Source organism: Furipterus horrens, unplaced genomic scaffold (genome assembly GCF_987537825.1).
Source record: "Furipterus horrens unplaced genomic scaffold, mFurHor1.1.pri manual_scaffold_7, whole genome shotgun sequence".
In the NCBI taxonomy this organism is placed as follows: Eukaryota; Metazoa; Chordata; class Mammalia; order Chiroptera; family Furipteridae; genus Furipterus; species Furipterus horrens.
Window position 1 is genome coordinate 95882892 of NW_028327177.1, and position 24357 is coordinate 95907248.

General features: G+C 41.4%; 1 protein-coding gene across 1 annotated transcript in view; it reads right to left on the minus strand.

Annotated features, from left to right (window-relative positions):
* CACNA2D3 (calcium voltage-gated channel auxiliary subunit alpha2delta 3) overlaps nucleotides 1-24357 on the minus strand; it is a 931470-nt gene that overhangs the window by 78651 nt on the left and 828462 nt on the right. The window contains exons 28-31 of the mRNA XM_090284008.1: nucleotides 21618-21679; nucleotides 20583-20627; nucleotides 9986-10048; nucleotides 6263-6333 (exon numbers count right to left, since the gene is read on the minus strand). Coding sequence (XP_090140134.1) covers nucleotides 6263-6333; nucleotides 9986-10048; nucleotides 20583-20627; nucleotides 21618-21679 — 241 coding nt within the window. The remainder of the gene's footprint in view (nucleotides 1-6262; nucleotides 6334-9985; nucleotides 10049-20582; nucleotides 20628-21617; nucleotides 21680-24357) is intronic.

Sequence of the window (24357 nt, forward strand, 5' to 3'; positions counted from 1 at the left end):
TAGACATGAGTTCAAATTCCATTTCCCTCCCTCACTGAGGTGCATGAATTTAGACAAGATACTAAAATTCTTGGAACCTCCACTTTACAAAGTTGTTATGGGGATTAATTAAGGCAATGTATGTAAATGCTTGGAATAATGGCTTTCCTGTAGTTAGTATTTAATAAATCAGATACTGCAATTACGATGAAGATGAGGGAGCTCTTATTTTTGTTGTAATCAGGCATCCTCAAGCTTTAGGATTTTAAAGAGTGGTCCATTGAAACCTCCATGTCTCTGCACTCCTGAAAGTTTGGCCCAGAAACACAGCTGTCCAAGCCAATCTGTCTCCTTGTTCCCTTCAACGCCACCTTTGACAAAGCATACTTCTGTGGACATGGTCAGGTCAACAGGAAGCCAAGAAACCATTACATTCATTACATGAGTTGCTGAGTATTAGACATCAGTAGGGCAGTTGGCATTAAAGGAGAGCAGACATCCAAACATAACAGACTTCTCTTTTAACACTCTCTAGACTCCAAGGCCAGGGCATTTGCTGAATTGTAATGTAATTACCAAGGACAGGGAAAGCTCCAAGTCACCGGCTGTCACCAAGCCTGGGCATAGAAATGGGCCAAGCCTTGAATTCTACCTGATGTAGAATTTCTAGAAAGGCAATTTAAATAGCAGAAGGAGTCACCACAGGAAATTCTATACAAGTCAACTCCATTAATGAATGTGTGTGGGGCAAGGTGAGGAGGACATTCCCCAGGCCCCACATGGAACTTATGAATGGTCTTGTAGGGTGAATGCTTAGGCATGTTGCACCAAGCGCATATAACTAACAAAATAAAAGTAAACAAAAAAGATACAGCCAAGAAGGATAGGAACTATCAGTAGCTCCCAAAGTAAAAACAAATTATTAGCAAGCAGTCTGTTTCTCTATAAGCCAAAGACCAGGTGTACCCAGTTGGTCTTAACTTCCTCAAGCCTAATTAGATACACAAAAAACAAGGGAAGACCCCCTTGGCAAAAACCACAAGAATGTTTGTTAACAGTATGCATTATTCCTTTTAACCCTCACTTGCAGATATTGGGATGGCCAAAAAGTTTGTTTGTTTTTTCCATAAGATGGCTCTGGTAGCACTGAGTTAGTTGTCTTAAACTTCATTCAAAACAATTTTGTTAGCTTGTATTGTGACAGCTGTTTTGTATCAGCATGCATTTAAAAGAAAAACATATCAAAATTGGTGACTTTTTGTGTAGCCATTTTAATATTGAAGATAGAAGAAAATATGCCGCATTTTCAGCATCTTAAGTGTTATTATTTTAAAAAGGTAAAAATGCAACTAAAACACACAAAAAAATTTTGTGCAGTGTATGAACAAGGGGCTGTGACTGACTGAATGTGTTCAAAGTGGTTTGCAAAGTTTCGTGCTAGAAATTTCTCACTGGAAAATCCTCCATGGTTGGGTATACATACCAGTTGCAGTTGATAGCAATCAAATAGAGACATTAATTGAGAAAAATCAACGTTATACCACATGGGAGATAATCAACATACTCAAAATATCCAAATCAACAGTTATTGATGAAAATGAAAAACATGTCTTTTATTTTACAGAAAAAACTAAACAGACTAATATGACCAACCCAATACATGAATAATTCTTTCAGCTCTATTTCACTGCAGAGAAAATTGAAATTAAGTGAGTTAAACTTGCCCAAGTTCAGGCATCTCCAAAGTGGGCAGCATCTAGACTGATAACCAGGTACCTTCAACTTACTATTTCTTTACCATGCCTGCACAAAGGAATCACGTGGATGCTTTTAAAAAGCATCAATGTCTGGGCTGCATCCTTGGAAGAAATGAACATGAATCTCCTGGGATGCAGCCCCAGTGTAGACGTGTGTTTAAAAGCTTTCCAGGAGATGCTAGCAGAGGCCCATCCCGCAGTCCCACTCCCATGGCGGTGCTGTGGAGGTAAATGCTATGCAGTAAGTACCTTTTGTCGGGGGTAGGGGGTGGTTAATTAGTGACTTAAAAAAAAAAAAAAAGGAGAAAATTAAATAAAAAGATCTCAGATTTTGGGAGCTCTTCTCCAAGAGCTAATCTTGCTTCCTGTTTGCAAAGCTTTCCAATTTGCATAGCATTTTCACATGTCTTGTTTTAGTTGATTCTCATCACCCTCCCCCCAGGTCCATATTTTGGTGACAAAAGAAACTAAGGCTCAAGGAGACTGAGGAATCTGTCCAAGGCTACCTAGTGGTGGTTCTGGTGCTCAACCTAGTCTTCTTATTTCAAGTGTAGTGTGTCACAGGGGCCCTATCAAGAACCTTGAATACTCTCCTGTGACTGGCTATCTACATTGTTCCACTTTTCCCTGGATATTTGACCCTGAATGTGCATCACTAGGAGCAAAGAAATGAGGAGGGATAAATGAATTATAATAAAACCATCGTGAAACTAGATAACTAGGTTTTCTCTCAGTAGTGTTAAGGGGGGAGATGTCCCTGCCTATGACAGCAAAGGGTACCACAGAACATGGATTTTCAGAAACATAAATGTGAGGCTCTTGTTAGACATGATCATGAGTGAAAAAGAAAGATAACTGAAATTAAAAATCTAAGTGAATCACTACTCAGGGAGTCCACTTACAGTCCATGATAGGAATGAAGAAGTATTTGAAGCTCTCTGTTTGAAATACAAAAAGCTGACCAGGCATGTGGAATCTTACGAGAAAAAACGTGAAGCCTGGGTCTGTGGCTTGGTTCAACAATTTTTCAACTTCAGCTAAAAGAAATCTGGGTGATCTTATCACTCAGCTGGCCTCCCATCTTGAAAATTCTTCTTGTCCAGATAAGATATTGCTGAGACAACATGTTCGTCAGCCATCCTTCACTTCTCAAGAACAGAGCTGAAGGAAGCTACAGTCACTTGTTTTACATAGCACAAGATCAAGGGCAGAAGCTAGAAAATTCTCTCTGTGCTCAGATTGCAGGATGTTTAAATCCAGCTCTCTTACACAGAGACTTAGGGCAAGTTCTTAACTTTCCTAAGCCTCATTATTTCTATCTATAAAATGGGTATATTTATACCCAGGGCTCGCTAAATAGGCAGATGGCCTGTGTAACTGCACAGAACCCTGAACTTAGAAGGGTTCCATGCTTGGTTTAATGCTCTGCTGTCTCTGTCTTGAAATGCTTGACACTTTTGGCACAAGGGACCCCACATTTTCATTCTGCTGATTGAAACTATACTCTGTTGATTGTGCAACTGGTCCTCTTTATACCTGTCTCACAGAGTTGTTGGAAAAAATTGCAAGGGGTAAGATCTCTTAGGTGCCAGCCAGGCCTGGTGCATGGAAGGTGGTCAAGGAAGGTGGCCATGGTGATCATTATTTTTACATTGCTGAAGCAATTGGTATATTATTGGACCCCTGGATGCTGTGTGATATGCAAGCTGGGTGGACAGAGTCACATCAGAGACTCAGCTAAATGACCAAGGGTGACCATTTTGTCTCTTAGATCGTTTGCACATGCTCTCTTAAGTTGACTATTTGTTTATACAGACCAGTGGCTTTCATTCCTTCTGCATGGCACTGCAGATACAGAAGTGGGTGTTCCTTTCCTCTAATGGCATTGCTAAGTAGAATGGTCACCAGGTAATGGGAAGAGTCCACTGCCACATTGGCCAGAGAAGGAGGCAGCAAATATGGACCAGGGGAGGTTACAAGAGGGAGGTTGGTACAGGGAGATGGTGTTCTTCTCTTTGAGCTCTCTTTCTGGAGAAGATGGTTTGTAGGGTTCTTGTAAATTAAACTCATTTGTGTAGAACTGGGTAAGCAGACAGATCAAATCAAAAAACTTTGTGCCATCTTGTCACTGATTAAGATGCTAAGATGAAAGTTCATCTCAGTGGAGCATTCCTGAGCCTTCTCTGATCCCAGCCATGTCACAGAGCAACTCAGCCTCCATGTATCCTGGTTTGGGGAGGGGCAGGGCTCAGTTTAACATGGTACATGACTCCATCCCAGAACACTGTCAGTTACTTGCAGCTACATCCTTCAAATACTTTTGAAATATAGATCTCTGAATGAAAGGACTGTCAACCTGTGCTGTGAGCACTGCATGCTGGAGAGGGCAAGGGCATGAATGTCAGATTTCAAGGATGACAGGACCCCAGCTCTGGAGACCCCGTCACCAGGTGTTGTGGGAAACCTGCTATGAGACATATGAATGCAGAGGAAGCATTATCTAGTGCCAAGGAGAAAGCAAAGCCAAGACTGAGCGAAGATCCATAACAACAAAAGTCATAGCAGCAGCTAGCAATTACTGAGCCCTTAATATATGCCAGGCACCATGTAAGAACTTTATGCTTATTATTATCTCATTAACTCTGACAGCAACCCATGGAAATAATTATTATTATCATCTTCATTTTCCCTGTAAGAAAACCAAAGCTTGGAGAGGTAACTTGGCTTATTCTAAGTCATGCAGCTAGCTAGTCAATGTCAAAGCCTGGATTTGAACCCAATCCATCTGACTCCTAAATCCAAACTCTCATTATTCTCCTGGTTCCAGTGAGGGGTCTCTTCAGAAAGGCTGAGGAGGTTTGTCAGGTAATTCCCAGTTGACAGTAGTTGCTGTTAAAATTAAGAAAAGTCCCCAGCCCTTCCCTTTTCTTAAATACATTAGCTACTCTCATAGTGAAAGAAAGTTCTAGATTCATGCCAACCACATTAAGGAGAAGACTAGGAATTAAAAATTCTACTCTACAATTGTTCTTTCTCCCACCAAAGTGTCTGAAAGGAATATCTAAGAGGGAAAAGAAAAAAAAGGTTTTGTTAAAGAAGTTGAAAAAATATGCTTCCAAATGAGAAACATGTGTGTGATTATTCTTCATCTTTTGTCTCCCCCCCTACGAAGTTGAAAACATGCTAACACAAGACAAATGCACACATCCACATAAAGATGAAAAACCAGTGGTGCCCTGGATGGCAGACAAGCCAGAAGCTGCCCTGGAAGCTTACAGAAGCCCAGGAAAACTCCATAGCAACCTACGCCCAGCTCCCACCAGTTTTCAAGCACGTGCACAATTACTCCTGGAAAAAAGTTAGAAACTGTACTTGAATTTTAAATAAGGAATGGGGCAGGAGTGAACACTCTGCTCCAGGAGGCCTGGGAGTAAGTGTGTCAGAGATTGCAGAAGTGCTGGATTTTTGCCAATTTTCATATCATTTCTTCTTTCCCTCCTTCTGGCACACACAAGCTATGGAATTTCAAAAATTGGGTCATCATTTTTGAATTCCCTGCTTTCAGCACAGTGCTCAGTTGGTCTTGTCGACTGGCTTAAAAGTCTGATTTCCTGAGCTAACACTTCCTGGCCATTCAGCTGCAGGAGAGTCATAAACCAGGGAGACCGCCCTTCCCACCGGCAGCCCGAACGCGCAATGGTTCTCACAGGCCTGTGAGGTCCATCCTTGTATTTCCTGCTATTATATATTTTAACAGCATCAAATGTGCCCATGAAAGCACCACTCCAAAGGCCATTTCCTGGGAGGCCACCGGAAGGGAGACAGGTTGACTCCCGGGGACATTCCTGGCATCCTGATCTCTTGGGGGAAGGGCTTTTACCATGGACATTGGTGCCCTGAAGCGCATGGGTGGCCATCGCTGGGATGGACCTGTGGGGAACCTTCACTCAGGGTTGGTGAGAGCTCTCAGGACCCACTTGAGTAGCACATGCCACCAGTGGAATCTGGCACCATCTGTGTTTTCTTCCAGCAGCTGATTTAAACTTACCTCCCACTGGGAGCAAGTGTTGACACTTTTCAATTTTTCATTTGATTTTCTAAAATTATATCAACAAGTTTCTAAATATAACTTGCCATCCCTGACTTCCAGATTTCTAGTAAACTTCCCTGGTTTGTCAATGGGAGACAAAATATCCCCCTTTTTGACCAGATGAAAACAGTTCCTATTTTCTTGCAATCACTTGCTTGAGACTGATATAATTGTGCCCCAGTGCAGGCTCCAACTTCAATATTGGCCTCCAATAAATTCAGGACTGGGTGAACAGGAAACTCATTGTGAGTTGGGTTTCTAAGATTCTTAACACTCAGGCAAGAGGCATCAAATTTCAGCGAGATCTTCTGGAGCATGAACACAAGTACAAACCAGTCACAGGGTCAAGTCTGGGCTTGTTTTATTTGACCTTGGTTTGTTTTATTTTATTTAGGCAAACTTTCTCGGGGGACACAGGGGACCATAAAATCCTTACCTTTTAAAGGAGCCCATTGTTAATAATTTGTTCATCACAGCTCCCTCGACCTCACCAAAAAAGTCTCCAGTCTGTTTAGGAAGAAAGGAAGACCCATGAGGAAGTGCACATGAATAGTGGGCCCAGAGGAGAAAGAAAAAAGTGGACATAGTCTATGTCCTGAAGTAGTTTTGGGCACTGTTACAGAAAAGTGGGAAAGGTCTTAACAGTCATGAGAATTTGGGGGATTACAGAACAAACTAGTAAGCAGATGTGAATGTTCTACAATGCATGGCAGGGGCGGGAGGGTGTTGCATTGCATAACGTGCTGGGTGCTGGAATTAAACACAACACAACACACACACACACACACACACTATTATCTTTGGATAGAATAAGCATTAATCTGCACTCAATCTCTTGTGATTAAAACACTACTTCATACAGACAGAAACAGGCTCTGAAAGGGCTTCCTAAGCATTAATAAAAAGAATTGTTTATAATTCCTGGATGACCTGTTTAGGGAACTATAACAGTTCTCTTCAATGGCCCATATATTTCCTATGGTTGAGAATACGTCCTTTCTCAAAATCACTTTCTGAGGAACACTCAAATTTTATCCATACACAGTTCATATGTTGATAAAGAATAAGACAGGCCAGCCTCTTGATTTCCAAAGGTCTACCCCTTCTCTGACCCTGGCTGGTTTGGCTCAGTGGATTGAGCGTCGGCCTGCGAGCTAAGTGTCACTGGTTCGATCTTCCAGTCAGGGCACATCAGAGAAGGAAAACTCTGACTCCAAAAAACCTCCGCTGCCTTGCGGCATACCTCTTCAGGGGAAAGGCTAAGGGAGTAAACCCCGACAGAAAATCCGGAGCCGGAGTCCCTAAGGCGGTTTGACGTTGTAGTCAACACCGGCAACTCCTGCGGCGCACCTGAAGCCAAGCTGTATTGACTCCGTCTTTCCCTTGGACCCTTCAGCTGCGAAGAGAGGGGGGGTCTGCTGCATGGGCAACAGCAGACCCTCCATATCACCCTGCCCAGGCTCTGTAGCTTCAGCTTCACTGGAGAGGACACTCCAGCGTCATCGCAAGATGTCGATTTAACACGGAGGAGACAGATACCCTGTCCCTCCCGAGTCGGACTGCACAGCCATTCTCGGCGGTGCAGATAGACTCTTAAGAAGCTACTCCATCGTCTCTCGAGACGGACGGCTGCCGATACCCCTTCTCTGAGGCTATCTTCAGAGCATTTGAGGCCTAGCAGTCCTTCCCCACCATCAGGCTGATGCTTTTCCAAGTCTAGTTCTTGGCACTGGCTGAGATCTGCCAACTCGGAATGGTGGAATAAAGGATTAACATCCTCATGCATCTCTCCAGACATGCTCATCAGTATCTCTTGGGGAAGGGTGTATGCAGTACATGAAACAGAACTTGGGGCACAAGTTTTCCTTGGACAATGTTGTGGAATGAGCCAGGGTAGACCAGAAGAGAATCCCTATCTCTGTTATGGCTGCTCTGAGGATTTATGGCTTATATGTAGTTGGGTGGAGGGCATTACTCTGAGAGCCTGAATTAATATGTCTCATAGGCTTTGCATTCACTAAATCCCAACTGCATTTACATCTGAGTGACCTCAATCCCGCTCCTTGGAGTTTTCAGGCAAAAAGGCCTATATACACTTTGCCAAAAAATCAAGAAAGCAACAAGGAAAAAACAGGAAACATTTCACTGACTGAATGTTGAGCGCTGCCTTTTTTACTCAAGAGACCCTTGGAACGTTTGGCAAACAGTGGGCATATGAAGCTGTTAGGATCGAGAAGGACATTAGTGTTGCATGTGTGTAAATATGTCAGTGCCAGTGGAACTGGTTGTTGGAATAAGAAGAATTATCCTAATCGAAGTGCAGGAAACCAGGCAACATCGAACGAGCCCAGACAGAGGCAGGCTCCCTGGGCAGTGCCGCAGGCTGGCTCCACAGAGAGAAACAGCAGGGAACACAGCCCACGTGTAAGGGCCGTGGCTTTGTCTGAGTCACTGTCTCAGTGGTTCGTGTTGTGTGGCTGGCTATTCCAGGACTCACACTGGAGGACACCCACCATACCCTTCCTCCCCAAAGATCAGGCTCCTATATTAGCCTTTCATGATTATGGAGGAAGGACAGAGTTCCTTTTAAAAGGTTATTAATTTGGGTTCTTGCTCCATCAATGAGTCTTCTATTTTTTTAATTGGGCTAACACTGATTAATAACAGTATAAGTTCCAGGTGTATACCATTATAATTTAGCATCCATAATACTATAGAATGCTCACCACCGAAAGCCTAGTTTCCCTATGTCATCATACAGTGAATGTCTCACTGATTCTCCTGCCAGCCAAATGGGCACATTACCATAGGCCTATGGACTTTCCTGCTCCCTCAGAGACTGGCCTTGTTTCACTAGCCTATCCCTCTTACCTAGTGTCCATTAACTTTCCAATGTCCAGAGATGTGCAGCATTTGAGGAGATGGGTGTAGGCAGTTTGAGTCTCAATATGTAGTATGAATTTTCACCCATCAAAGGTGCATTGAAAAACCCCATAACAATCTCATGGATAGAGAGGATACAAGTGCAATTCTACATGTTACCTCTAGCCGGTATTTATAAATTAATAGGCACTAAACCCTGACCCTAAGAAGTCACACTTAAGGACAATTTATTAATATAGGAAGTAATAACCTATTGTACTGTTGGCTACTAAAAAATTTCAAGTGATTTCAATGGGACTTGGTTATAAAATGTTAGTATCCTCAATATTACAGTAAGAAGTAGCCTCCTGCAGTCATCCCTCCTCCTCCTACAGAGCCCGCCCTGAGGCCCAGGTAGGTGAAGTGAGGCACACAAGACTAGTTAAGGAAGAGTGCTCCCACCAGGAACCCTCAACTTTATTTCTCTATTATACCACGCTGCTAACCCTGCCTGTATTTTACCTTCTTTTAACATGCTAACTTAACTTCTAATTGCAAAAAAGGGTTTTAATGCACAAAGTTTTAATGCTATGGATTTTTACACTTAATGGTTTCTGAATACACAGATTTCTGTGCTTAGCCCATAGCTTGTTTCCCAACCCCTGCTCTCTTCTCCTCCTGCCCCCACACTGCACAGGACTCACTCATATGAAGAACATTCTTTGTCTATTTCTGGATCCTTGTCCCTCAGTGTTGAGAGCCCAAGTTAATCCTTAAACTCAGGTTATTGATTTTTAAAAAGCAAAAACCAGAAAGAAAGCCATAAAGAATAATTATGTTGGAATATATATATATATATATATATATATATATATATATACACACATACACACACACACACACATATATCTGTGTCTGTGTGTATATGTAAATTATATATATATGTGAAGATAAAATATCAAAAGGAGGAAACCTCCTTAAAATTGCCCAAACTCTTTAAGGCACCTCTACCCTTGAGGCACAGAGTTCTATAAATTGAACATTTTATGAGTGAGAGAACAGACCTTGGGCTCTGCCTCCCCCTGCAACCCCCACTGGGAGGTAAAAAACTCTTTGGGGCCTGCAGAGAAGTAGGCTGTGACATTCTTAGAAGGATGGAAATAAGTTTTTATAATCTCCTGCTATTACCTCCTAAATATATATCATTGTCTCAAAGTTTTAACACCATAATTTGTTTTCCCTGACTCAAGCACATTCTGAGCTCCTTACTTTGAATCGGTAGAAATTTCTCACTCACCTGTGTATAGTCTTCAGACACCAGAATAAATCCATTATTGTCTATGAGGTAACAGTTCACAGTCTAGAAAATAAAAATACCAGTTTTAACTTTGTATCCTCAGACTGCTTTTACACAAAATGACCTGCTTCCAACATGAGAGAAACCTATTTCAGGTTGTGGGAGAGCTGAAAATGCCTCCTGGTTCTAGGAGTTAAGGCATGGTTAAACTAACCCCAGTGTTTACTTTGCAAAACTAACAAATAAAAACAGAACACCAAGTGATCTTGAACATCTCAGGTAAGGATAAGAAGAATACACTTTAAAAAATTATTGATTACTGTTTGTCTTCCTTTTTTTCTTTATATGAATAATATTTCCCAGGAACAAAGTGATCAGAGACCGCGAGTCTGTATTCACAGTGGCTGAAGTGCAGGCCGTTTTGAAAGCAAAACACCAGCACAATGTCATTACTCTAATGATGTATTAATGAAAACACCGTGTCAGCTCAGAAGACCATCAGGGGACCAGGTAATATTTTTTAATTTGTTCATAGACTTAGGCAGAGGGGGAAGGAGCAGACTTCTGTTAAAGGGGCCCCTCAGGCCTCCTAAAGGCTTTTCAAACTGTGTTTTTAATTGGGAGTTGGATTTGGGGGCAGGGCTGTTAGCTTTTGGTAGCTGGACTTATAAATAGTGGAAAGCAAGGTAAGCCCAAACCTCTGCTTCCCCCACACTACTTTAATCTCAAGTGAATGATTTGCTACAGGCTAAGTTTTAATTACAGTGCTGTGGAGTTTAAACTTAAGGTTTAATTCAGTCCTTGATGTAACTCAGTTTCTATTTATTGCAGCTTTACATACCAACTGCAACATTTAATTTGTAACATATCTTTACCCTGAGCTAAATTCCCCCTAACTCCAGGCCAGTGCAGGGCTGCTGTTTTCAGGGACATTTACCTATCCATGGAGTTGGCTTTAGTCTGCGCAGAAGGTACAGCCCTGAGTTGGTCAGAAAGATACATCCTCTATTATTATGCAGTGGTGGAGAATTAGCAGAAAATGAAAAGCCTGCTAGCACATTTTATGAAAGAGTTGGCTGCTTTGGTGAGTAGTGGGGTTTCTCTTGGTTATTCCAAGGGGCCAGGTGAATGACCTGGGCAACCTGGTCACACTCCTGCTATTTGAAGAAGCTCTTAGTTGTGTGGATCTAACTTTGGCCCTGGTGGGAATCTTGACAAACTTTCTCCATTTTTAGGAGACACCATTATGTCCAATATGGCAGCCACTAGCTACATGCAGATTTAAATTTAGTTCTTAAATTAATTAAATTAAATTAAAAATCCGGTAAAACTTCTTTTTTTTAATGTGTTTTATTGATTATAATGTTACATTAGTCCCAATTTCCCTTCCCTCTTCTCCCCTCCACCCGGTGGCCCCCCTCCCTCCAGTTGTCCCCCCCTTTTAGACCATGTCCATTAGTTGTGCATATAGTTCTTCTCAACCTCTCTCTGTCTATTCCATTTCCTCCTACCATGCTCCTTAATTCCTATATCATCTCCCTCCCTCTCCTCCTCCCCCCTCCCTGCTGACCTCCCCCCAATATGCTCCCCATACCTACAGTTCTTTTTCCACTCTCGTTGCCTGTTTAGTTTGCCTTTGTTTCAATTCCCTAGCTTCTGTTGTTGTTTCTTGTGATGCAGTTTTCATTTTAGTGTTCATAGTTTTGATCCTCCTTTTTCTAAACCAGTCCTGTTAACATCTCATATAACAGTGGTTTGGATCTAATGAACTCTTTCAGTTTTATTTTGTCCTGGAAACATTTTCTCTGCCCTTCTATTCTGAATGACAATTTTGCTGGATAGAGTATTAGTGGTTGTAGGTTTTGGATTTTCATTGCTTTGAATATTTCTTGCCAGTCCCTTCTTGCCTGCAGGGTCTCCCTTGAGAAGTCAGCTGATAGTCTAATTGGGACCCCTTCGTACATGATTCTTTTCTTCTCTCTTGCTGCTTTTAAGATTCTCTCTTTATCTTTAACTTTTGACATTTTGATTATAATGTGTCTTGGAGTGGTTCTCTCTGGGTCCAGTTGTTTTGGAATTCTCTGTGCTTCCTGGACCTGTAAGTCTATTTCCTTCCCCAAGTTTGGGAAGTTCTGCTTTATTATATTTTCACTTAATTTTTCAATTTCTAGTTCATCTTCTTCACCCTCTGACAAACCAATGATTCTTATGTTGGGCCTTTTATAGCTGTCCCAGAGGTGTCTGATCCTCTCATCATTTTCCTTGCTTCCCGTTTTTTCTCTCTGCACTGGTTGACTGTTTGTTCCTTCTTTGTGTTCTGGTTTGTTGATTTGAACTCTGGATTTTATTTCCTCACCATCTGTCTCGTATGTGGTTTTGTTCCTTTCGGTATGAGTGTTTTTCGATTCTTTCTCATCTTTTTCCAGATCTTTTGTTAATTCTGTAAGCCACCTGATAACAATGGCCCTGAACTGAGCCTCTGACAGGTTTCTTATTTGTTCATCTGTCAGATTCTTCATCTGCTGCCTGGTGAGCTGCGCCACCGGGATTTCTATAGTTGTCTGCCTCATTTTGACAGATGCGTTTTGTTTTCTTGGGCCGGCTATAGGGGGCAGTGCCTGTGTACTCGTCACAACTCAGGAACCGGTGCCGATCCGCAACCTTTCTTGCCAGAGCTTTGTCGTCACTGCCCAGCGACCAGTGGCGATCCGCAACCTATTTCGCAGCCCTGTGGTGCTTTGTGTGGGGGCGGGGGTCCAAGATGGATTCACACAGTTATTCCCCTAGGAGACTGGGATCTGTCCTCCTGCCCCCTGGGCCTCACTGTTCGAGGCGATGTGGTGGCTGCTTCTCCCAGCGTTGGGGTCGCGAGCCGCCGGGGTTTGACTGCAGCCGGGATTGTTCTCCCTGCCGCTGTCCCAGGTGCGACCACAAACAGCACTGCCCACTTTCGCTCTTACCTGCCCAAAGAGCGTCGCTGGTTTATAACTTCATACGTTGGGCTTCCGTGTAGTTTTATTTTCTGGAATTTCTAGTCATCTTTTGTTTTGAAGTAGTTGTATTCCTCTCTAGTTGTAGAGGGAGGCCGAGCATGTTCGTCTAAGCCTCCATCTTGGCCGGAAGATCCCCGGTAAAACTTCTGGTCAACAGTAGGCTACCAGTAGTTTAGTTTTGGTGGAGCCAAAAGTTACACACGGATTTTTGACTGTTCAAGTGTTCCACACTAGCTGTAGCTAATGATTCTACTTTCGGACATTTACATCACTAAAGAAAGATTTTTTAGACAGCAAAAATTTTTTAGATTATACTTGTATTCCAATGAGATTTAATCTAGTTTACGTTGGGTCATATTAGATAAATCCATATCCTTGCTGATTTGAAAGTCATGATGCTCATTTTGCAGGTCTAGACACCAAAGCAAATGATGGTTAACCTCCATTCAATCAATAAATACATACTGAGTATAGGAGTGTCTACCATATTCAGATATTGAGCTCTCCAGATCCTTCCAGGTGTCTAGAGAACCAAGTCATCATAACCCAGCCTCCATTCCTAATTATAAAATTAGTTTCTACTCAAACATGCCTAGCCAATTAGTACTCTTACTATTAGACATATCTTTGGTTAATACCTCTCTGCTTGTCTAATGTTGTAAATATTGGACAAGACAGGTACATGCAAACATTATAAAGTCCATTGAAAATCCTGAGAAAGAAGCAAGATTTTGTGAAGTCCATGAAAGTGACATTGGAGATCCGCTCCAATCACACAGGAAGCCATTGGGACATTAGGATCTGCCACAGGTAATGCGTGAAGAAAGAAAAATCACCACAGACTATAAGAAAGATGGCTCCAAAGAAAAGGATTTCAAAAGCAAGGGACTAAGAGAAGTTCCTGGGAAAATTGATCAAACCGTACTATCTTTGAGCCTACTTGTGATCATTCTCAGAAAATGAAATGTAAAGTTAAGGATTCTATATTTTTGATATATTACAATTTTATCAGAAGCCATATATAGTTGATTCTTAAACAACATGGGTTTGAACTGTGCCGGTGCACTTATATATGTTTTTTTGTTTTTTTTTTTTCAATAAATACTATAAATGTATTTTCTCTTCTAATGATTTTCTTTTCTGTAGTTTACTTTACTGTAAGAATACATTATACAATACATATAACACACAAAATGTGTGTTAATCAACTATTTATGTTACTGGTAAAGCTTCTGGTCAACAGTCGGCTACCAGTAGTTTAGTTTTGGGGGAACCAAAAGTTACACATGGATTTTTGACTGTTCAGGAGGTGATGCCTTAAACCCTATGTTGTGCAAGGGTCAATTGTACTCCCTAATCCCAAACCCTATTAAATTTATTTTTTGTTTGGAGAATTAGGGTACAACTGCAATTATGAACTAAATTTGTTAAATAAAATAAATATATTTTCACAAGTCCCATTCATTTAGAGACAAAGCTTCAAAGATATGTTTCATTAGTTGCTATAAGTCTTTGGTTTTTGTAAATGAGAACCTCTGTGCTCCTTATCCTGGCCAGCAGTGGGTGGGATCAAGGTCAGACTGGCCATTCAGAGACCCACTTCTCAAGCATCCACCTTCTCCCCAACTCTGTTGTGGTGTGAAAGGAGTAGAGGTGAGAGTCTACAGTAGGAGGGAGGGATGCTTCAACTCAGAACTTGGAAAACCAAGCCGTGAAAATAGAAAGATGCTAAGCTTGGGAGAGCACCACTTGAAAACTTTCACTCAAAGAAGTTTTCCATAAAACATGTGATCTTCTCTAATAACAATACTATCACTTAATAGAAATAATAATAACAATAATAATAGCAGCAGGAGAATGACAGCTATAGGACAACTAATACAATCCTGACTTGTCGCATTATCAAGTAGGGATTACCCTCTTAGGGGAAAAAACTGAGGCCCAGCATGAATCCAGTGTTATGTGACTCCAAAGCTCACTACTGCCCCTGGACATAGTTATGACCTGTTCAAGGAAGGCTTTTCTTGTTTGAGAAAAAGAAATCCATTAACATACATAGGGCTAAGGACAGAGCTCATCTGGCACATATTGCCTGAAGAAACACAACAAATGGCCAAAAAAAAAAAAAAAAAAGACAGACCAGTCAAGATACCACGTGCCTAATGTGTTATTATTATTAGAGCTGAAAACAATGAAAAATAACAAAGGTTTCTAGTGTTTGGGTCCATTTTATAAAGCAATGTTGACCCCAATTGCAGGTTCCTGGACTCCCTAAACACATGCTTTTTAAGTTAATATCTGAAACCAAGAGACTTAGTCCAAATACATCTGGGGGGGTGGGTTCTGTACATCCTTATCACTTGCTAAGGAACAATCTATGGAAGGAAAAAAAAAAAACATTATAGTCCAGAGTCCAAAAGTACATTCAATGTGGTCAGGTTGGTCTACATCCTACCCATTGATGGTGGGAAGAGGAACAGGAGGAGGTCTGGTCAAGGCTCCTGGAGGACAATATGCCTAAATTTCCACTTGCTCCAAAGAACCTTGCATTTGCTCCAGCACAGTGGGCATGCTCTTCTGGGTAAGGGCTGGGGAGTTGCACTTGCTCTGTGTATACTGAGTACCAACTGGCGTTTACTTCTTGCACCATGCTTCTATTTAACATTATTTTTAAATTCACTTTGTTCCCCCTTAAATTAGGATTCCATGAAGGAGAGGGACTGGTGGGAGAGAACATGCCATACTGCACTTGTTTATGAGTAAGTTTGAATTTCAAGGTTACATAAATTATTAATAGACTTGGCCACACTATTAAGCAAGAAACAGATACTGCCAGTGTTGCAATTTACAAATCATGGGTCAAAAGCAAGGATGCTGTGTCACTGATGCAAACCGGGGTCACTGACTCTGATGGGCGGTATTCAGTTTTCATGGACAATACTTTTATGTTAGGTACATTCAGTCACCACGATAACTTCCTGAACAGACCTCCCTACCAACAGCCACTTGGATTAAATTACTATTGGGAAGTGTGGTGGAGTGAAATAAGATCACTGGAATTAAGTGAGCAGGATACTGGGTTATGGAATAGTTGTCAGTGAATTAGCCCGATTCCGATCTGACCAATTATTTTCTCTGTGTCTCTTTACAATAAATAATATGCAATTAATTTCTCCATACTCCCTCTCCATCCACCCTGGCTGGTTTGGCTCAGTGGATTGAGCGTCGGCCTGCGAGCTAAGTGTCGCTGGTTCGATCTTCCAGTCAGGGCACATCAGAGAAGGAAAACTCTGACTCCAAAAAACCTCCGCTGCCTTGCGGCATACCTCTTCAGGGGAAAGGCTAAGGGAGTAAACCCCGACAGAAAATCCGGAGCCGGAGTCCCTAAGGCGGTTTGACGTTGTAGTCAACACCGGCAACTCCTGCGGCGCACCTGAAGCCAAGCTGTATTGACTCCGTCTTTCCCTTGGATCCTTCAGCTGCGAAGAGAGGGGGGGTCTGCTGCATGGGCAACAGCAGACCCTCCATATCACCCTGCCCAGGCTCTGTAGCTTCAGCTTCACTGGAGAGGACACTCCAGCGTCATCACAAGATGTCGATTCAACACGGGAGGAGACAGATACCGTGTCACTCCCGAGTCGGACTGCACAGCCATTCTCGGCGGTGCAGATAGACTCTTAAGAAGCTACACCATCGTCTCTCGAGACGGACGGCTGCCGACGACTCCCTCTCCATAAAAGAAAAATGGAAGGGATATTTGCTCAGCTTTTCCTCACTAGACTACTTTCTCCCCAAATTAAGGCAGACATCTTGGAAGGTGTCAGTCCAAGGGTAGACTGACAAGCTGAAAATAGAGAAATTAGGAGCTCTAAGTTTTGACAGATATTGTGAGCACCTGCTCCACAGATTTCTTTGACAAAACATCTAGGGATGAAGTTGTTTGAAAAATGCAAAAGTAAAGATGAAGAGGGAGAGAGAAGTTTATTTATTTATTTATTTATTTATTTTTAAGATACCTTCCTTCAATTATTTGATGACACAATATTGCTCACAGAAATCTGATTTCAGGGCACAAAGGCAGATCAGGCAGAACCTGAGGATAAAGCTCCAAGCCAGGCCATGCAACTCAGGCAGTCACAGATAGTGAGGAAAGCTGATGAGGCAGGGGACCTGGGGAGGGAGACAGAGCACCAAGCTTGTGCTAATAGGAAGGTGATATCAGTCCCCAGGAGGCTAAGATACCAGCTTGAGAATCAGAGGCTCAGACATTTGCTATCATTGTGACCTTGAGCAAAGTCTGTTAACACTCTGAGCCTCAGTTTTCTTAACTGAATGATAGGATAGCAACAGCTACTCCACCAGGTTATTGAGAAGATTAAATGGGAGGGTGAGTGAAAGTACTGAGCACTATGTGAAATGCTGAGTGGATAGGAAGTCCTCAAAGAACCTGTGCTTACTTATATCATCAGCAAATAACATTTATTGGTCACCTACTATGTGCTAATGCTACAAATTCAGAGTTTCTCAGAAAGGAAAGTTGTTCCATAGTTTATAGCAAGAGGTTGTGGAAGCAGATTGGTAGAGATTGGTTGCTTTCTGTTCTGCCTTTTGTTTGGGGGGCAGGGGATGACTTTTTTTTTGTTTTGATTGGTGGAGGCTGAGCAATGATCACTTAGAAGCTCAGTTGTGTACTGCCTGTTGCTTTCATTTGTGAAGAGAGAGAGAGGAGAGGGAGGAAAGAAAAGAGAGGAAAGAAGAGGGAAAAGGATGGGCTCAAGTGAACATATCTTAAAGGAATGACTGAGTATATAAGTACTGCCTCTGTGCTCTGAACTTAACAGCCACTCTCAATGGAATGGATTTCCTTAAATATCTTCACTGAAGCTCAGAACCAGCCCCTGCAAGGCACATGGCTCAGGCACTCCCTGGACCAACCAAAGATGCCTTTCTACAAGATGGGATGACATCTGGCCATACCGACTCCACCTACCAGCACAGGGCACTCGTGAAGGCCCATGAAGTCCACTGATGGGTGAGAGAGAGGGGCTGGAGTGGATCAGAGGCAAAGCGTGGCTGTAACTCTGGAGGAGTCGGGCCAGGTCTTCAGTGCCAAGAAGAAGCCATAAGTATATAACCTTAATGAGCCCTTCCAGCTGTTTTTAATGGGGACCTGATCACTTGAGGGCAGTCAGAGGAGAGGAGGGACACGGTGGGTCTCAAAGGCTTAATTAAAAGTTATGAAAGGAGAATAACACATGGAAGGAGTCTGCTGAAATGTTGGAAAGGGGCCTCAGCAGGAAGACAGGACTGACTTTTCCATTTAAAACTATGTCAATTGGTTGCCTGAAGCCAAAATTTAGTCAAAATGGGAAAGAACGACAGTTTCAAAGTGCAAAATGAAGACATTTGAGCATAAGATTAAGCACTCATAAATAACAGCAAATTCAATGCTTAATTTTCAAACTATATGAACCTTTCCATGACATTTGAATGGGGGTTTATCCCAATGGCTGCCAAAGATGATCATTAGAGATGTGGAAGGCATCTCACCTTGTGCTTACTGTGCCCAGGAGAAGCTGTCAGTTGACTAAAGTGCATGTGCCACTGCTGACTGAGGTTTTAAATTCAGATGAACCATTTCTCGAGGAGAAGAAAAAAATTTGCAGACATTTTTGGTTTATAGTTAACATTTATTGAGTGCTTAGCATTTGCCTGGAGCTGTGCCATGCATTTTTCATATCTCATCTCATTCACCCCTCACCATTACTCTGCGAGAAAACTGAGGCACAGGAATTCGGCTTATTACTGTGAAAAATCATGACCTGAATCTATCCTAACTCCATAACCTGCACTTTTAACCACTATGCTATACCACCTGTAAAATAAGTCATTGAACAACAAATACATATTGGATGTTTCCACTTTAAAAACATGCTAATTTTAATTGTGAACTTGATGACTATTTTAGTTGTCATTTCCACTTGTTTTTATATGTAAGGCTGCACAGAGAAGAGTGCATTATAGAAAATTTACTGCCTTTGGCTTTATTAATCAAATTATTCAACCAACTATCCATCTAACATCAAAATAACAATCTAGTAACCTACTAATCAACCAACCAACCAGCAACCCATCCAATGAGCCAACTCACCAATCAACCAACCAAATAATAATGGCCAACCAACCAACCAATCAACCAAACAACTATGCAAACTGCCATCCATCCCACTAGCCAACCAGCCATTCATTTAGTCACCCAACTAACCAACTATCCTCAGTTTCTTACAGCAAATTGAAATTAGTAATTGTACCTACTATACAAGTTAAAGTCTAAATTAATATTATTATTGAGCTGTATTGTTCTGAGCTAAACACTCCAATATGACAATAAATCTCTCACAGATAGAGGAGAGGTTTGAGGTCACTTGTCTGTCCTATGAATGGCAGACCCAAACTTACTGAAAGGGTATTATTGGTCATAAAGTGTCATTGGATGCACTTTGCTATGGAAAAATTATTTTTTACTTGACAGAAAAAGTTGGCCTTTTTCTGAAAAGCTGATTGTTTGGCTTTTACTCTTTGGATAGTGACTAATAAAAAATTATATATATATTTTAAACCGGCAGCCAGATCTTTGGGGACTGAGTATTGTATGATTTAACTTCCTCTCTTTTACATTTCTCTCTTTGTTTTTCCTTTGCCTACTTTTTTGAAATAAAATTTCTGATCTATGTTTTCTGTTTGAAATTATGGTTGGCTAGGATTTCTTTAATCCCTGTGGTAACAAGAAGGAATATAAATATATGATTATTTATAAGTTCCAGTTTATGTATTGACTAATGTTTAGCTAACACTGGAGAGAAAGTCTACTGGAGCCAGAGAGAAGGCCACTACACATCTGCTTACTCTGAAACGTGGGCAGGGGGTGTGTGGAGTTGAATGCTGTAAAAACATAAGTGGTATAGACAGACTTAGGGTGGTGGTACATTATTTTTTTCTTCTACTGCTCATGTGTTGGATTTAAATTCCTCTGAGAGTGAGAGTGAGGGGGGGAGAGAGAGAGAGAGGTATGGAGGGAGAAGAGCGAGGGCAGGAAAGGAAGATGTAGGAGGGAAGCACTATGCTAGAATAAAAATTTTTGAATTTTCAGCTCCTAGATTTTCAACTTGTTTAGGACATGAAATTAAGGAAATCATTTAATTTCTCCAATCCTCAGTTTCCCACTCTGCTTAACAGGATAACCATTCCTACACATTTAACTGGGTTGTTATGAGGATAAAAAGAGATAGCACATGAAGGAAAAGCTTTGAGAATTATAATGTGAGCTTCAAATGGCAGTAATTTTTTTTCCCCATAAAAGGACAAAGTTCCAATAGTGTTGTCCATGGGACACTTAAAGCACATTTCTCCGGCTCTGATAAATTATTTGATTGGAGGAAGAAAGAAAAAAAAGAACAAAGCAATTATTCCTGGGTGTTTTGGAGATTGGTCCAGATCAATCTGGCAGCTCTGGCTCTGTTTATAGTGGCACTCCCGCTGGGAGAAAGCACCCTCTGTCGCCTCCCCTTGACCAGGGCAGAAGCAGGGCCAGGAGGCCTTCTTACCTCATCATCGCAGCTGATGGAGCATTTGCCATCCAGAGAGGCGCACTGTGGGTGGGAGAAAGCAAGGGGAAATGTGTTACTTTGATGTCCCAGGGTCTGCTGTGGCTCTGATTTGTTACTCAAGGACAAGTTACTGAAGTTCTTGCCTGTTATACAAACACCAAATTTCATCTAAATGGAATGGTCCATGCCTGCTCTCTCAAGGATCAATACCAACTCCAAATAGTAATATAAAAGATAATTTTGGGGGAAACTTGGCTCTTTTTTATTTTAATTTATGTTGTCTATTTTAATTTATGTTGTTATTCAATACTGGTAACTTTTTAAGAACTCAAAATCTTTGAATAACAAGAAATAAAATTGATTAATTATTTATTTTTAAATTAATTAATCGCCAGTGACTTTTTCAAAATAAACTCCTGTCGGTGTTCTTAGTAGACAGTGTCCTAAAGTGTCTTCATTTAAGAAATGATCAATCATTTCAAAATTTCAAATGGAGGCCATTTCTGCTGGATTACTAAACAAATACCACTGGAATTACTCAGTGCAAAGAGCACACACTAGAAAAGAAAACACCAGATTCTCCAAGACAGGAGTATGCTCTGACTTAAGAGGGTAGAAGTTTGCATAGCCAAATCTACTGATGCAAAGGCCTTCAAAAGTGCAATCAGAAGATTCACAGTTAAATAACCAGGCATGACAGAGTAGGAAAAAAAAAAAAAAAAAAAAAAAAACTATGAAAATTCACAAAGGTTCCCAATGGTAAAAGAAAAACTTTATGCTTTGGAAGATCCCTATCTTGATCTCACAATTAAAACTATTTATAGGAACAAATTCCCTGATTTCCAGCACATGGTGTCTAACATGCTGACAGCCTTTTATTTTGCAGTGAAATGAAAGGTAATCTGAGCAGCTGGCAGTTCATTTTACAAACATTCATCAGAAATCTGGTACTTTTAGGCTCCGGGTACCCAAATGTGAACACCTGTAGAATAATAACGCTGCTAACATTTCAATGTGCTGATTATAACTTACCTGTCTGCTGGCAGTCCAGAACTTCCTTTGGAAAAATTCAAGTTTCATCTGAATACCTACAGCTGGGAAAAAATTACAAATAAAACAAGACATTAAAGATGCTTTTATACAATTTTTTAAGGTTATCATTGAAAATTATTTGTCATGGCAAGAAGCTGATTTAAGTATATCAGATAAAAACATGTAAAAACTAAATTTACAGTGGTGTATACAACTAAGACATATTATCTTTTAGGTAAGAAATTTTCAAGGTTACCTGTACGCACGGAACTCTTGATACGGAGCAAATTGAGCACAGTGCAAACGGTTCTTTAGAGATATTGAGTATTGCTAAAATTCATATGCTTATCATGAACTCCTTCCTAACTCAAACTAAACACAAAAATGAAAAAAAAAAGATATTTCTAAGTTCACTGTTTCTTCAGAGTTCTCATTTGAGAAATTTGCACCCCTAAAATGTGTACTATACATGTATTACTGAGATATCAAATTTGAAAAACACTTGTCATGAAGCTGGTATTTGGAAGTGAGTCACTTTGCTAGGTGACTTAGTTTCACTGGTTTCCAGGATTCGTATCTCAATGATCTTCTCTCCCAGGAACTCAGAGGGAATTCTGTTTGTCTGTAAAAAGCTCCCTAAAGCAACAGCGAATGATAGTCCCAGTGAGAGAAACAAACAGAAAGGGAAGAAGTTAAGAAAGAGAGAAGGAGGATGGGGAGGTCTGGAGAAAAAAGGAATGAGATTAGCCAAAGAACATATAAGCATAGCCCATGCACACAGATAATAGTATGGCGAAGGCCAGAGAGGGCTGGGTGGAGGTGGGCAAAGAGGGTGAAAATGGGGGACATCTGTAATAGTGTCAACAATATAAAAATCATAATAAAAATTTTAAAAAGTGACTTACAACTTTGGGAAGTGGAATTTGGTAGAACCTTAGAACTATGACAACAACAAACTCACAATATTTATCTCCACAAAGCCCAGGCAAACTAACTATGGAAACCATGTCAGAAAGTGCTGAAGTCAGGGCAAAAATCTCATCAGGTGGTGAGAAAACTTTGGAGGAGTTTGAAAAGAAGGAATGAGGCTCTGTGCTGGAAATACTGGACTCCCTGAGGGTCATCATTTATTCCAGGGCAGTTTTGCAAACTTCAGTCCATTGCACACAAGCTCCCCAACTTTTGCCATATTTATTTCCCACCAATATTGTTATCTATTTTTTTATTCTTTTCTTTTAATTTAAATACCTAAAGTAACTTCAACCTAGTAATAATATCTATCAAAAGAAATACACAATTCTTAAAAAATATTCACTTGATACTCCCAAAATCTTGCATGCCATCATGTTGGACCCTCAACTTGGGTAAGCATTACTCTGTTGGCTTCAGGAACTTGAAGATTCATGAAGGTCTTGGGCTATTACCCTTAATAATGGTCAAGCGCATTCTTGCCTTCTAAAGACACTGCTTTTTTTCTTTTTTTTTTTTTTTAATTTATTGGTTTTAGTGAGAGGAAGGGAGAGGGAGAGAGAAACTTCAATGTGTTATTCCACTTATTTATGAATTCATTGGTTGATTCCTGTATGTGCCCTGATGGGAGATCAAACCTGCAACCTTGGAGTATGGGGATGACCCGCTAATCAACTGAACTACCTGGCCAGGGTCAAGACATTGTTGAAGGAAGCCCCGAGAGTCAGGGTTGACTAGGGTATGCATACCTGGAGAGACTCCTCCTCTATCTTTGCACTTAGAATGTCAGTCTCTAGGATAAGACTAGGTAGAGCTAAGCATGGCTGCAGTGTGCAGAATGAAAAGTCTCTGAGATGAGCCATTTCAGCACTCTGACTCCTTCCTGCTTTGCCTTAAGTGTCACCTGCTCTCTGGACCAGAAGCTCACCAAGGGCAGGGACCTGCTCTTGCTCCCCAGCAGATCCCTGCCCCCAGCAAGGTACCAAGCACACAGATGATCCACTGGTAAATGCTTGCTTTCTTTTGAAGCTTTCAGGTGATATTACAGTCCATAGTTAGAGATAAAGATGGAGGAGCAACATTAATATGAATTATAATCACACTCAGATAAATATTTTTCTGTCGTGGTTCTCAACACATTAGAAAAACCTGAAGAAGACCTTTAAGCAAAATTACTGATACCTGTGTGCCTTCCCCTCCCACACCAAGACCAGCTACATCAAAATTTATAGGAGTGGCATTTAGGCATAGATAGTTTAAGAAAAGCACTCCCGTTGATCCGAATGTGTACCCAGAGTCCAGTATGCCTCTCTGCAGGCCCTAGTACATTGACTATCAGGGACCTATCATGATATCAGATGACAACACCAACTGCCCTTCCCAGACCTGGAGAAAACATCAGAGAATACCTGAAGGGAGCTGACTCTGGAGCCCAAGGACTGTTTAATGCAATTTCAAGTAAATCTTGTCTTCCAAAATGCCTGCCAGGCCTTCTCGCCATTGGGATAAGCAAACCAAGGAAGGTGTGACCAGTGTGTGGCTGGGTTTTGCTGCAGGCAGAGGTGAACCGGCCCTGAGCTCTCAAGAAGGGGCTTGAATGAATATCTTGGGTTTGACTGCCTTCTGGGCAGAGGGCCTCAAAATTGTCTTGACAACCTCTCAGTGGTATCTAAGAGAAGAGTGGAAAAAGGGTTTTTCTCTGTTCACCTATGCACTTTTCCCTGCAGATTCCCTTCTGCGTGGCTTTCCAGCTAGCCCTCGCCAAGCTGGC